The 13,886-nt window shown below is 46.9% G+C and overlaps 1 protein-coding gene across 3 annotated transcripts in view; it reads left to right on the top strand.

Moving 5' to 3' along the window:
* TCF20 (transcription factor 20) overlaps positions 1-13,886 on the top strand; it is a 186,373-nt gene that overhangs the window by 125,764 nt on the left and 46,723 nt on the right. Inside the window, exon 2 of one of the 3 annotated variants that reach the window (XM_017945351.3) lies at positions 5,431-11,121. In XM_017945351.3, the coding sequence (XP_017800840.2) occupies positions 5,467-11,121 (5,655 nt within the window). In that variant the 5' untranslated portion in view covers positions 5,431-5,466. Of the gene's footprint in view, positions 1-5,248; positions 11,122-13,886 lie in introns of those variants that run through there. The other 2 variants (XM_031656249.1, XM_031656248.1) reach the window with 2 other exon arrangements.

Raw genomic sequence — 13,886 nt, 5'->3', positions numbered from 1 at the left:
CTCAGCCAGCCTCAGTAACCTCGGGGTGGGAGCCAGGAGAGTAAGTTCCTCTCTTACTTTCCTCCTCTCCTGCCTTTTACCAGCCGAACTGGGTCAGAAGGCAGAGAGTGGTGGGGCCTGTCAGTTGTCCCTCCAGTGTCACTTCTAGGGCACAGAGTAGGGTGAAGAGAGGCTGTGGGGGCGAGCAGGGAATATCCCCCACACAAGGGCTATAACTAGATGCATCATTGTCAATATCTTGAGGATTTAAAGGCAAAGAAGGAGAATAAGAAAATCATGAAAGAGGATGAAAAAATTAGCTGGGGTCAGGCGCAGTGGCTGAATTATAACACTTTGGGAGGTTGAAACAGCAGGATCACATGAGCCCAGGAGTTTGAAACCAGCCTGGACAGCTTAGTGAGACTGTCTCTTATTTTTTTAAAACTATAAAAATTAACCAACCATGGTCCCAATTATGTTTTAAAAATTAGCCAGGGGTTCCATGCCTGTGGTCCCAGCTACCTGGGAGGCTGAGGCAGAAGTATTGCCTGAACTGGGAGTTGAGGCTGTGGTGAGCCCGTGGTTGTGCCACTGTACTCCAGCCTGGGCAACACAGTGAGACTCTTTCCAAAAAAGAGAATGGATTGGGAAGTGGGATGTTGTTGGACATATGGAGGAAGGAGGACAGAGAAAGCCAGTGTTGGTTTTCTGTAAGAGAGCAAGGTCATCAACCTTCCAATAGGATGGGGAGAACAAGTCTGCAGCTGGTTATGTGAGTGAGTTTGTGAGGTTGGCACATGGACTCTGGAATGTATAGGCACAGAGTTCTGTACCTCACTAAGACACCTCCACAGCCCTCCTGAAACTGTTAGGAATATAAGAGAAAAACAAACAGGAAAGGGAGAGTTAGTATGGATGGGAAGTACATTGGTAGACCTCTTTTTTATTTCTTTATTTATTGAGACAGAATCTCGCTTTGTTGCCCAGGCTGGAGGGCAGTGGCGCAATCTCAGCTCACTGCAACCTCTGCCTCCCGGGCTCAGGCGATCCTCCCGCCTCAACCCCCCGAGTTGCTGGGACTGCAGGCACACATCACCATGCCCGGCTAATTTTTGTATTTTTTATAGAGATAGGGTTTCGCTGTGTTGCCCAGGCTGGTCTCGAACTCCTGAGCCCAAGCCATATGCCTGCCTCGACCTCCCAAAGTTCAAGAATTACAGGTGTGAGCCACTGTGCCCAGCCTCTTTTTTAGAGTATGTATGCAAGTTCCTTAGGTGACTTACTCCTTTGGGGCATCAGATTTTCCTTATTACTATTTGTATTCATTTAAACAAAGGAATTCAGGCACTTATTATTACTAATCACAGTGCTTTAAAACTGACTACACTGATGCTTTTTTTTAAGATGATGGGATAACATTGGAATTATCTCTGTTAGCATTTTTTTTTTTAAGAGACAAGGTTACTGTCACCCAGGGTGGAGCACATTGGCACATTCATAGCTCATTGCAATCTTGAACTCCTGAGTTCAAGCAGTCCTCCTACCTCAGCCTCTTGAGCAGCTGGGACTATAGGCATACCTCATCACACTGTGTATTTTAATTCCCCCCCCCCCCCCCCCCCCAGGCTGGTCTTGAACTGACCTCAAGCAATCCTCCCACTTTAGCCTCTCCCAAAACACTGGGATTGACAGATGTGAGCCACCACACCCAGCCTATTACTTATTTTTTAGCTCCAGGTTTACATTTTCTGTTGTTGGTGTATACTACTTGGTTTTCTTAATTGGTTTTCTTGGCATTCCTAGAAAAGATAAACCTGGGCAACCACCTTCTAGTACTCAGGTGCTTCATGTATACTAAGAATATTTAGCATGACTGGACCCATGCAGGAGGTATTTGGCCTTGAATTTTTTTTTTCTTCTATTCCATAAAGTAGAACCATAACAATAGGGAAAGAGGTATCATAAAGGACAGGGAATCTGCCTGGGAGAGCTGAGAACAGACCTGAGAAGTCCTTCCTGTATCTGTTTTCCCTGTCTGGAGATAGGGCAGCCTGAGGTCTGATATGCTGATGTTTAAAGTGGCCTTTAGCTCTTGGTGGCTCCTATTTAGGAAGAATATGGAGCAAGTGGCAACATTGTTTATACACTCAGATCTTCAGAAGCCTGATTTTATTTCCAGAAGGATTAAACAACATGTAACATAGTTTTTTATAGAGAATATCTCTTGAGAAAACTTTTCATTAGTTTAAACTGCTAGCTTTAATGTTTTTGTTCAATTTAGCCCCCATTCAGCCTTGTTTTATCTAGAGAAGGCCACTGGCACTGAGTAGAGCAGGAGCACATCACAAGCAGAAAAAATTAATACTCGTGTAGACAGAATTGCTCTTGATAGTTCTGAGAATGATGGGGGAGGTAAAGAGCCAGCTGGAACAGTATGGAGGTCCTTGTGAGAGGGCGGCAGTGAAGGGACAGATTTATTGTGGGCGACTACCCACTTTCGAAGGCCGACCTGACAGGACAACTGGCATCTTTTACTGACCGTGTGAAAGACCCGCTGGGCAGTGTAATGTTAAGAACATGGCCTGCCCCCGGCCCTGCTGCCTAGGAGCTTTGTGAACTCTGCTTCTGTTTCCCCATCTGTAAAACGAGCATGCTAGTGTTGTGAGGATTAAATGAGTTAGTGTATGTGAAGTGCTGGAACAATGTCAAGCATCATCATCACCGTTTGAATAGCTATTACCTACTCCCCTGCAGATTCATTGGAACAAAGCAACAGAGGCATTTTGAATAGGATGAGAAGTTGTTTCCTTTAGATTCTGACATTATTTTACAGGAATATTTAATGATGGTTTTGGGTCACATGACTATATAATCAAACTTAAGGAGGTAGACCCTTGTCTAGCTGTTTTAGACTTAACGATATTTCAAGATGTGGGTCAAGGTTTTAGAATTTGGGGTTACTGGCCATTTTCTGCTCTAATCCATATTTACTTTCTGAAGTCTTAACAGTTCTCGTGTGGACTCAAGCTGGGTCTTTCCCTTAGAACTGGACCCATGGGATTTTACAGGCAAGGTCTTCAGCATCCTCCAACTCTGCTTTTAGGTTGATCATATTCTATTTTCACTTTCTACAATTCTGTCATGTCACTCCCACAGCACCATCTCTGAATATGTGAGTTCTAGCCTAGTTCTCTAAGACCTAGTTCTTACACCGTTTAATCATTCACACAGCCTCCCATGTGATGACGTGAAGATTACAACGAGGAACAGGCAGTCTCTGCCCTTTATGGAGTTTACATTTTAGTCAGGGGAGAGACAGACAGTAAACAAGTAGCATATATGTGTCTTGTTTGGAGTAAGTACGGGGCCAGGCAAGAGATAAAACAGGGGAGGGAGTTACAGCCAGGGAAAAGGTGTGGAGCTAGCTGTTTTTACTAGAATGACCAGGGAATGAGTGATACTTGCCCAAAGACTGGAAGGGAGAGCAAGCTGTCTGGCTTTGGGAGAAGAATGTGCAGGTGAGAACAGAGTTCCTATGTAGATATGCGGTAGGCCCGTTCCAGGAACAAGGAGACTGTGGGGCTAGAGCAGAGAAGTGGTAGGGGAGGAGGTCAGAGAGGTCATGGGATGGGAGCCGGGGCCTTTGAGACCAGTTTCCCCAAGAATGAGGTGGGAGCCACTTCAGGGATTGGAGAGGATGAGTCTGACTTACCTGTAAAAGGGTTGTTGACTTTTGTGCAGGCAACTTCACTTTCAGCTCCCCTTCAGGGAAACTAGCTTCATAAACCATTGTAACTAAACTAAACTGTCTATTAGTACCTCACTTTACCTCATATGTGTTTCGGAACTTGTTTTTTTAAATTGGTTCTAAAGTCATTTGGAGCAATTTGGCCTTGTCCCATTCATCTCTAACTCTGAGGAGACAGGCCCAGGAAAAAGGGGGGGAAAATCAGCTTGATTGATTGTTTTAAGAGGGATCATAAAAGGTAATACAAAGTGGTGGCTCAGTCAGATAACTTTGGTGGAAAGAGTCTGGGTCCTAGGCTTGATGAATTCCTGCTTTCCTGTTTTTTGCTGTCCTCCAAGATGATTGCTTCTAATTCTTCTTTCATAGTAATGGCCAGTAGTAACTGTGAGTTTAAAAATTGGCAAATAAAAATACCACATGGTGGGTAAAGGTGCTGAAACTTCTTGAAAACCCCCCAAAATAATCTGGAAGAATAGTCACTGATACTCACTGGCTTAGGTCTAGCCCTTTGTACCTGGGAACTGAAGGAGAGTGCTGGAGAGAGAGGGGTGCCTTAGACGCAATCTTATGCCAAGAAGAGGATGACTTCAAAGTTTGTGTGGAACCCATATGGGCTGAGTGTCCTGGAGTCACCAGTCATCACAGGTAGTTGGCAATTACAGTAAACCTGCAAAAATGTGCACTTGGACAGAAGGAATTGGCTGCATTTATCTGGCCAGTTCTGTTTCTCAGTGTTGAGGAGTGGCGATCAGCAGCCAGTGTTAAAACCCGCAGTTCAGTGATCACCCTAATACATGAAAGCAGAGAAATAAAAGTAGTGGCTTATGCCTGTAATCCCAAAACTTTGGGAGGCCGAGGCAGGAGGATCGTTTGAGGCCAGGTGTTTGATGCTGCAGTGAACTATGACTGTGCCCCTGCACACTCCAGCCTGAGGAACGGAGTGAGACCTTGTCTAAAAAATAAAAATAAAAAAAGAAATTTTTTTTTTTACCCTGTACCCACTCCCTCCCCCCAATAACTGGAAGACTCATTGAAAAACTGCTGTTTTTCATTGACGGTAATAACACAGCCCCATATTTTAATCTGGTTGAGTTTGGGGGCTCATTTGTTTAATAATGAAGGCATTATTAGATATATGAGACATACATGTTTTTGCTATGTTGGGTTTTATGCACTCAGGGTGCTGTTTTTCATTGTACTACAGATTCTTGTCTCACTCTTTAGGCCATTTCTCTGCATATGTGCATTTTCAGAAGGGGATAGGGTAAAATATAAAAGATGAAATTCAAGATCAGGCTCGGTGGCTCACGCCTCTAATCCCAGCACTTTGGGAGGCCAAGGCGGGCGAATCACGAGATCAGGAGTTCAAGACCAGCCTGGCCAGCATGGTGAAACCCTGTCTCTACTAAAAATACAAAACATTAGTCAGGCATCGTGGCCACGTGCCTGTAGTCCCAGCTACTTGGGAGGCTGAGGTAGGAGAATTGCTTGAACCCTGCAGGTAGAGGTTGCAGTGAGCCGAGATTGTGCCATTGCACTCCAGCCTTGGTGACGGAACGAGACTGTCTCAAAAAGAAAAAGTAATTCAAACCAGTCAGCTTCATCTGGATATCTGAATCATCTTATCCCCTCCATCATCTAGACTTGATTTGTACCGAGGAGATGCGTGTCTAATGTTTTTCTTTCTTTTCTTCTATTTCTAGGAGGGCTGTTGGCCTGCTGCTGTGCTGCTGAACAGTATGCAGTCCTTTCGGGAGCAAAGCAGTTACCACGGAAACCAGCAAAGCTACCCACAGGAGGTACACGGTTCATCCCGGATAGAAGAGTTCAGCCCTCGTCAGGCCCAGATGTTCCAGAATTTTGGAGGTGCAGGTGGCAGTAGTGGTGGCAGTGGCAGTGGCAGTGGTGGTGGACGACGAGGAGCAGCAGCTGCTGCGGCAGCAATGGCTAGCGAGACCTCTGGCCATCAAGGTTACCAGGGTTTCAGGAAAGAGGCTGGAGATTTTTACTACATGGCAGGCAACAAAGACCCTGTGACTACAGGAACCCCACAGCCTCCTCAGCGAAGGCCTTCTGGGCCTGTGCAGAGCTATGGACCCCCCCAGGGGAGCAGCTTTGGCAATCAGTATGGGAGTGAGGGTCATGTGGGCCAGTTTCAAGCACAGCACTCTGGCCTTGGCAGTGTGTCGCATTATCAGCAGGATTACACAGGGCCTTTCTCTCCAGGGAGTGCTCAGTACCAACAGCAGGCTTCCAGCCAGCAGCAGCAGCAGCAAGTCCAGCAGTTGAGACAACAGCTTTACCAGTCCCATCAGCCCCTGCCACAGGCCACTGGCCAACCAGCATCCAGCTCATCCCATCTACAGCCAATGCAGCGGCCCTCAACTCTGCCATCCTCTGCTGCTGGTTACCAGTTAAGAGTGGGTCAGTTTGGCCAACACTATCAGTCTTCTGCTTCCTCCTCCTCCTCCTCCTCCTTCCCTTCACCACAGCGTTTTAGCCAGTCTGGACAGAGTTATGATGGCAGTTACAGTGTGAATGCTGGATCTCAGTATGAAGGACACAGTGTGGGTTCAAATGCACAGGCTTATGGAACACAATCCAATTACAGCTATCAGCCTCAATCTATGAAGAATTTTGAACAGGCAAAGATTCCACAAGGGACCCAACAGGGGCAGCAGCAGCAGCAGCAGCCGCAGCAACAACAACACCCTCCTCAGCATGTGATGCAGTATACCAACACTGCCACCAAGCTGCCCCTGCAAAGCCAGGTGGGGCAGTACAACCAACCTGAGGTTCCTGTGAGGTCCCCCATGCAGTTTCACCAGAACTTCAGCCCCATTTCTAACCCTTCCCCAGCTGCCTCTGTGGTTCAGTCTCCAAGCTGTAGTTCTACCCCATCTCCTCTCATGCAGACTGGGGAGAATCTCCAGTGTGGGCAAGGCAATGTGCCTATGGGTTCCAGAAACAGAATTTTACAGTTGATGCCTCAACTCAGTCCAACTCCATCAATGATGCCCAGTCCTAATTCTCATGCCGCAGGCTTCAAAGGTTTTGGACTAGAAGGGGTACCAGAAAAGCGACTGACAGATCCTGGGTTGAGTAGTTTGAGTGCTCTGAGTACTCAAGTGGCCAATCTTCCTAACACTGTCCAGCACATGTTACTTTCTGATGCCCTGACTCCTCAGAAGAAGACCTCCAAGAGGCCCTCATCTTCCAAGAAAGCAGATAGCTGCACAAACTCTGAAGGCTCCTCACAACCTGAGGAACAGCTGAAGTCCCCTATGGCAGAGTCTTTAGATGGAGGCTGCTCCAGCAGTTCAGAGGATCAAGGTGAGAGGGTGCGGCAGCTAAGTGGTCAGAGCACCAGCTCTGACACCACCTACAAGGGCGGAGCCTCTGAGAAAGCTGGCTCCTCACCGGCACAAGGTGCTCAGAATGAACCCGCCAGACTCAATGCTAGTCCTGCCGCAAGAGAAGAGACCACCTCACCAGGCGCTAAGGACATGCCATTGTCCGACGGGAACCCAAAGGTTAATGAGAAGACAGTTGGGGTGATTGTCTCCCGGGAAGCCATGACAAGTCGGGTAGAAAAGCCTGGGGGGCAAGATAAAGGCTCCCAAGAGGATGATCCTGCAGCGACTCAAAGGCCACCAAGCAATGGTGGGGCAAAGGAAACGAGTCATGCATCACTTCCCCAGCCAGAGCCTCCAGGAGGAGGAGGGAGCAAAGGAAACAAGAATGGCGATAACAATTCCAACCATAATGGAGAAGGAAATGGCCAGAGTGGCCACTCTGCAGTGGGCCCTGGTTTTACAAGCAGAACTGAACCTAGCAAATCTCCTGGAAGTCTGCGCTATAGTTACAAAGATAGTTTCGGGTCAGCTGTGCCACGAAATGTCAGTGGCTTTCCTCAGTATCCTACAGGGCAAGAAAAGGGGGATTTCACTGGCCATGGGGAACGAAAGGGTAGAAATGAAAAATTCCCAAGCCTCCTGCAGGAAGTGCTTCAGGGTTACCACCACCACCCTGACAGGAGATATTCTAGGAGTACTCAGGAGCACCAGGGGATGGCTGGTAGCCTAGAAGGAACCACAAGGCCCAATGTCTTGGTTAGTCAAACCAATGAATTAGCTAGCAGGGGCCTTCTGAACAAAAGCATTGGGTCTCTATTAGAAAATCCCCACTGGGGCCCCTGGGAAAGGAAATCAAGCAGCACAGCTCCTGAAATGAAACAGATCAATTTGACTGACTATCCAATTCCCAGAAAGTTTGAAATAGAGCCTCAGTCATCAGCCCATGAGCCTGGGGGTTCCCTCTCTGAAAGAAGATCAGTGATCTGTGATATTTCTCCACTAAGACAGATTGTCAGGGACCCTGGCGCTCACTCACTGGGACACATGAGTGCCGACACCAGAATTGGGAGGAATGACCGTCTCAATCCAACTCTAAGTCAGTCGGTCATTCTTCCTGGTGGTTTAGTGTCCATGGAAACCAAGCTGAAATCCCAGAGCGGGCAGATAAAAGAGGAAGACTTTGAACAGTCTAAATCCCAAGCTAGTTTCAATAACAAGAAATCTGGAGACCACTGCCATCCTTCTAGCATCAAGCATGAGTCTTACCGCAGCAATGCCAGCCCTGGAGCAGCAACCCATGATTCCCTTTCAGACTACGGCCCTCAAGACAGCAGACCCACGCCAATGCGGCGGGTCCCTGGCAGAGTTGGTGGTCGGGAGGGCATGAGGGGTCGGTCCCCTTCTCAATATCATGACTTTGCAGAAAAACTGAAAATGTCTCCTGGGCGGAGCAGAGGCCCAGGGGGAGACCCTCATCACATGAATCCACACATGACCTTTTCAGAGAGGGCCAACCGGAGTTCTTTACATGCTCCCTTTTCTCCCAACTCAGAAACCCTGGCCTCTGCTTATCACACAAATACTCGGGCTCATGTTTATGGGGACCCTAATGCAGGTTTGAATTCTCAGCTGCATTATAAGAGACAGATGTACCAACAGCAACCAGAGGAGTATAAAGACTGGAGCAGCAGTTCTGCTCAGGGAGTGATTGCTGCAGCACAGCACAGGCAGGAGGGGCCACGGAAGAGTCCAAGGCAGCAGCAGTTTCTTGACAGAGTACGGAGCCCTTTGAAAAATGACAAAGATGGTATGATGTATGGCCCACCGGTAGGGACTTACCATGACCCAAGCGCTCAGGAGGCTGGGCGCTGCCTAATGTCTAGTGATGGTCTGCCTAACAAGGGCATGGAATTAAAGCATGGCTCTCAGAAGTTACAAGAATCCTGTTGGGATCTTTCTCGGCAAACTTCTCCAGCCAAAAGCAGCGGTCCTCCAGGAATGGCCAGTCAAAAAAGGTATGGACCACCCCATGAGACTGATGGACATGGACTAGCTGAGGCTACACAGTCATCCAAACCTAGTAATGTTATGCTAAGACTTCCAGGCCAGGAGGATCATTCTTCTCAAAACCCCTTAATCATGAGGAGGCGTGTTCGTTCTTTTATCTCTCCCATTCCCAGTAAGAGACAGTCACAAGATGTAAAGAACAGTAGCACTGAAGATAAAGGTCGCCTCCTTCACCCATCAAAAGAAGGCGCTGATAAAGCATTCAATTCCTATGCCCATCTTTCTCACAGTCAGGATATCAAGTCTATCCCTAAGAGAGATTCCTCCAAGGACCTTCCAAGTCCAGATAATAGAAACTGCCCTGCTGTTACCCTCACAAGCCCTGCTAAGACCAAAATACTGCCCCCACGGAAAGGACGGGGGTTGAAATTGGAAGCTATAGTTCAGAAGATTACATCCCCAAATATTAGGAGGAGTGCATCCTCGAACAGTGCGGAGGCTGGGGGAGACACGGTTACGCTTGATGATATACTGTCTTTGAAGAGTGGTCCTTCTGAAGGTGGGAGTGTTGCTGTTCAGGATGCTGACATAGAGAAGAGAAAAGGTGAGGTGGCTTCTGACCTAGTCAGTCCAGCAAACCAGGAGTTGCACATTGAGAAACCTCTTCCAAGGTCTTCAGAAGAGTGGCGTGGCAGCGGGGATGACAAAGTGAAGACAGAGACACATGCAGAAACAGTTACTGCCGGAAAGGAACCCCCTGGTGCCATGACATCCACAACCTCACAGAAGCCTGGTAGTAACCAAGGGAGACCAGATGGTTCCCTGGGTGGAACAGCACCTTTAATGTTTCCAGACTCAAAGAATGTACCTCCAGCGGGCATATTGGCCCCTGAGGCAAACCCCAAGGCTGAAGAGAAAGAGAACGATACAGTGACGATTTCACCCAAGCAAGAAGGTTTCCCTCCAAAGGGATATTTCCCATCAGGAAAAAAGAAGGGGAGACCCATTGGTAGTGTGAATAAGCAAAAGAAACAGCAGCAGCCACCGCCTCCACCTCCTCAGCCCCCACAGATACCAGAAGGTTCTGCAGATGGAGAGCCAAAGCCAAAAAAACAGAGGCAAAGGAGGGAGAGAAGGAAGCCTGGGGCCCAGCCAAGGAAGCGAAAAACCAAACAAGCAGTTCCCATTGTGGAACCCCAAGAACCTGAGATCAAACTAAAGTATGCCACCCAGCCACTGGATAAAACTGACGCCAAGAACAAGTCTTTTTACCCTTACATCCATGTAGTCAATAAGTGTGAACTTGGAGCCGTTTGTACAATCATCAATGCTGAAGAAGAAGAACAGACCAAATTGGTGAGGGGCAGGAAGGGTCAGAGGTCACTGACCCCTCCACCTAGCAGCACTGAAAGCAAGGCGCTCCCGGCCTCGTCCTTTATGCTTCAGGGACCTGTTGTGACAGAGTCTTCGGTTATGGGGCACCTGGTTTGCTGTCTGTGTGGCAAGTGGGCCAGTTACCGGAACATGGGTGACCTCTTTGGACCTTTTTATCCCCAAGATTATGCAGCCACTCTCCCGAAGAATCCACCTCCTAAGAGGGCCACAGAAATGCAGAGCAAAGTTAAGGTACGGCACAAAAGTGCTTCTAATGGTTCCAAGACGGACACTGAGGAGGAGGAAGAGCAGCAGCAGCAGCAGAAGGAGCAGAGGAGCCTGGCCGCACACCCCAGGTTTAAGCGGCGCCACCGCTCGGAAGACTGTGGTGGAGGTCCTCGGTCCCTGTCCAGGGGGCTCCCTTGTAAAAAAGCAGCCACCGAGGGCAGCAGTGAAAAGACTGTTTTGGACTCGAAGCCTTCCGTGCCCACCACTTCAGAAGGTGGCCCTGAGCTGGAGTTACAAATCCCTGAACTACCTCTTGACAGCAATGAATTTTGGGTCCATGAGGGTTGTATTCTCTGGGCCAATGGAATCTACCTGGTTTGTGGCAGGCTCTATGGCCTGCAGGAAGCGCTGGAAATAGCCAGAGAGATGGTGAGTATAAGAAATCTTTTGCCAGCTTGGGATTTTTATTTCATTTGGTTCCTCTTTTCCCATGTTTTTGTTCTTACATGTCACGTGATTATTCTTCCTCGTTAAAGCGCCTATCCCCACATGATGGACAGAAAACGAAATAGGTAATTTGGAAGATTTGTGTAGACTTCTAAAATCATTTTTCATTTTTTGAAATGTATAACTTATGAAGCATACTATGATTATATTTCCTTCTAAAACATTTAATTTCTCTAGGATTACTAACTCACGTATTCATTTGCTTTTTATTTTGTTGGACCACATCTTTTCTAACCCACACTTTCCAATTGGGATATTTATTCTTTGGGTTGGCTTCATAACTATTACCCTGGGGCAGATCATCATCTTCATTTCTTTCTCTCCTCTATTGAATGTTCTGTTTCCTGAATCCCATGTCTTCATGATTCTTAAAGTGGGCCTTCGTTTAAGGGTGTGCATCATCCTTTAGTAGTTTTATGACAAGGGGTGCGTGGAAATGCAAAAATGTTGAGATCCTGTATATTTGAGCATGACTTTATCCTAGCCTCATGCTTAATTGAGAATTGGCTAGGTGTGGAATTCTAGATTGGAAGTGATTTTTCTCTTACTGTCTTGCAGTCATTGTTCCTGGTTTGTCCTCTAGCTTCCAGTGCTGCAGATGAGAAGACTGCCATTCTAATTTTTTATCCCTCGTACGTGTTCTGTTTTTCTCCTGGAAAGTTTGAGGATCTTCTCCTTTTCCCTAGGATCTTGAGATGTCAAAATGATAGGTCTTGACTAGGTCTCCTCATTGATTATGTTGGTTACTCTATGAGATCTTATGTACGCTGATGTCTTTCAGTTCAGGAAATTTGTCATGTGGTAGTTCTTTGAAAATTTCCTTCCATTTTCTCTGCTCTCTCTTTTTATAATTCCTGTTAATGTAAGGCATTTTACCTCCTGGATTGATCCTCTGTTTTTATCTTTTCTCCTCTGTTTTATCTCATTATCTTTTTGTTGTGATTTCTCCGTGCTTTCTTCAACTTTATCATCTAATATTTTTGTTTTGGTTTGGTTTTTTGTCACTCAGGCTGGAATGCAGTGGTGCGTTCACAGCTCACTGCATTCTCGAACTCAGGCTCCCTGGTACCTGGGACTAAAGGCGTGTGCCACCATGCCCAGCTAATATTTATATTTTTTGCAGAGACGGGGTCTCACTGTGTTGCCCAGAGTGGTCTCAAACTGCTGTACTCAAGCAATCCTTCCACTTTGGCCTTCCAAAGTGCCAGGATTATAGGCATGTGCCACAAGCCACAGTGTCCAGCCTTCTAGTCTTTTATTTACTTATTTTTTTCCTGATATTTTGAAGAGCGCTTTTTTTTTCTCTGAATGTACTGACTTTTAAAGAACAGAGCCTAGTTGATGGCTGTAATCATTTCTCTTACTTTTTGAATACATTATAATGTGTTTTTTGTTTTTGTTTTTGTTTCAGACAGTTTCACGCCCTTACCCAGGCTGGAGTGCAGTGATGTGATCATGGCTCACTGCGGCCTCCAACCACTGGGCTCAAGGGATCCTTCCAAGTAGCTGGACCACAGATGCATGCCAGTACACCTGGCAAAGTTTTTTACTTTTTGTAGAGACAGCATTTTACTTTGTTGCCCAGGCAGGCTGGTCTCACCTCCTGAGCTTAAGCAATCCTCCCACCTCAGCCTTCCAAAGTGCTGGAATTATAGGCGTGAGCCACCACTCTTGGCCTGTATTGTAATTCTTAAAAATCTTTGTCTGTTTCCTATTTTCTCCTTTCTTGTTAGAGGTTCTTCAGATGTCTTGATATATATTTTGTTTGTTTGTTTGTTTTTCTTTTTTTTTCTTTTTTGAGACGGAGTTTCGCTCTTGTTGCCCAGGCTGGAATGCAATGGCTCACAGCTCACTGCAACCTCCGCCTCCCAGGTGCAAGCTATTCTCCTGCCTCAGCCTCCCGAGTAGCTGGGATTACAGGCATGCACCACCATGTGCAGCTAATTTTGTATTTTTAGTAGAGACGGGGTTTCTCCGTGTTGGTCAGGCTGGTCTCGAACTCCTGACCTTAGGTGATCTGCCCACCTCGGCCTCCCAAAGTGCTGGGATTACAGGCTTAAGCCACCACGTCCGGCCTTGATTTATATTTTTAAGAGAGAAAGAGACATTTTAAAAAATGGCTTGAAGCTCTGTGTTACAGTATGGGCCAGGCTTGCTAGCCTGTAGTCCTCTCCGTAGAATAATAAGGCAGGCAGCCAGCCAGCATATAGGTCTTTTCTCTGAGTTGAGTTTTGCCAGAGGAAAAAAAAAAATTTTGTTTTGTTTTGTTCCAGAGAAAAATCTTGAGATTTCCTGTCTAGAGGTGCAAGCCTGGCTGCCAGCATCCTAAAAGCCAAGTGGAGAAGGGGATGTAGGGTTGTGTGGGTGGGGATATGGGCTTACCATTCAGTGTGTGGACTTTGACAGTCTCCCACCTGTTTTTAGTAGATGAGGACAGTTACCTGGTTGAATTAAGGATCTAACTCCTCTTAGAAACTTTGGGCTAATGCTCTATTTTTCAGCCCCATGTTGCACCCCCACTTACTGAGGCCTCCCCAAGCTCTGTGCCGTAAAGTGGCGGGCTTTCTAATGGCTCCCCCACTGCACTCATCATTACTGTCTGCTTCCTTTCAGTGCACAGAATTACTGTTACTCACTTCATCTCTCCTATTTCCAGTTTCCCATTGCTCATGCTGTCATGAGTTTAT

Source organism: Papio anubis, chromosome 16 (genome assembly GCF_008728515.1).
Source record: "Papio anubis isolate 15944 chromosome 16, Panubis1.0, whole genome shotgun sequence".
Lineage (NCBI taxonomy): Eukaryota > Metazoa > Chordata > Mammalia > Primates > Cercopithecidae > Papio > Papio anubis.
This window is presented reverse-complemented; position numbering and strand designations above follow the sequence as displayed.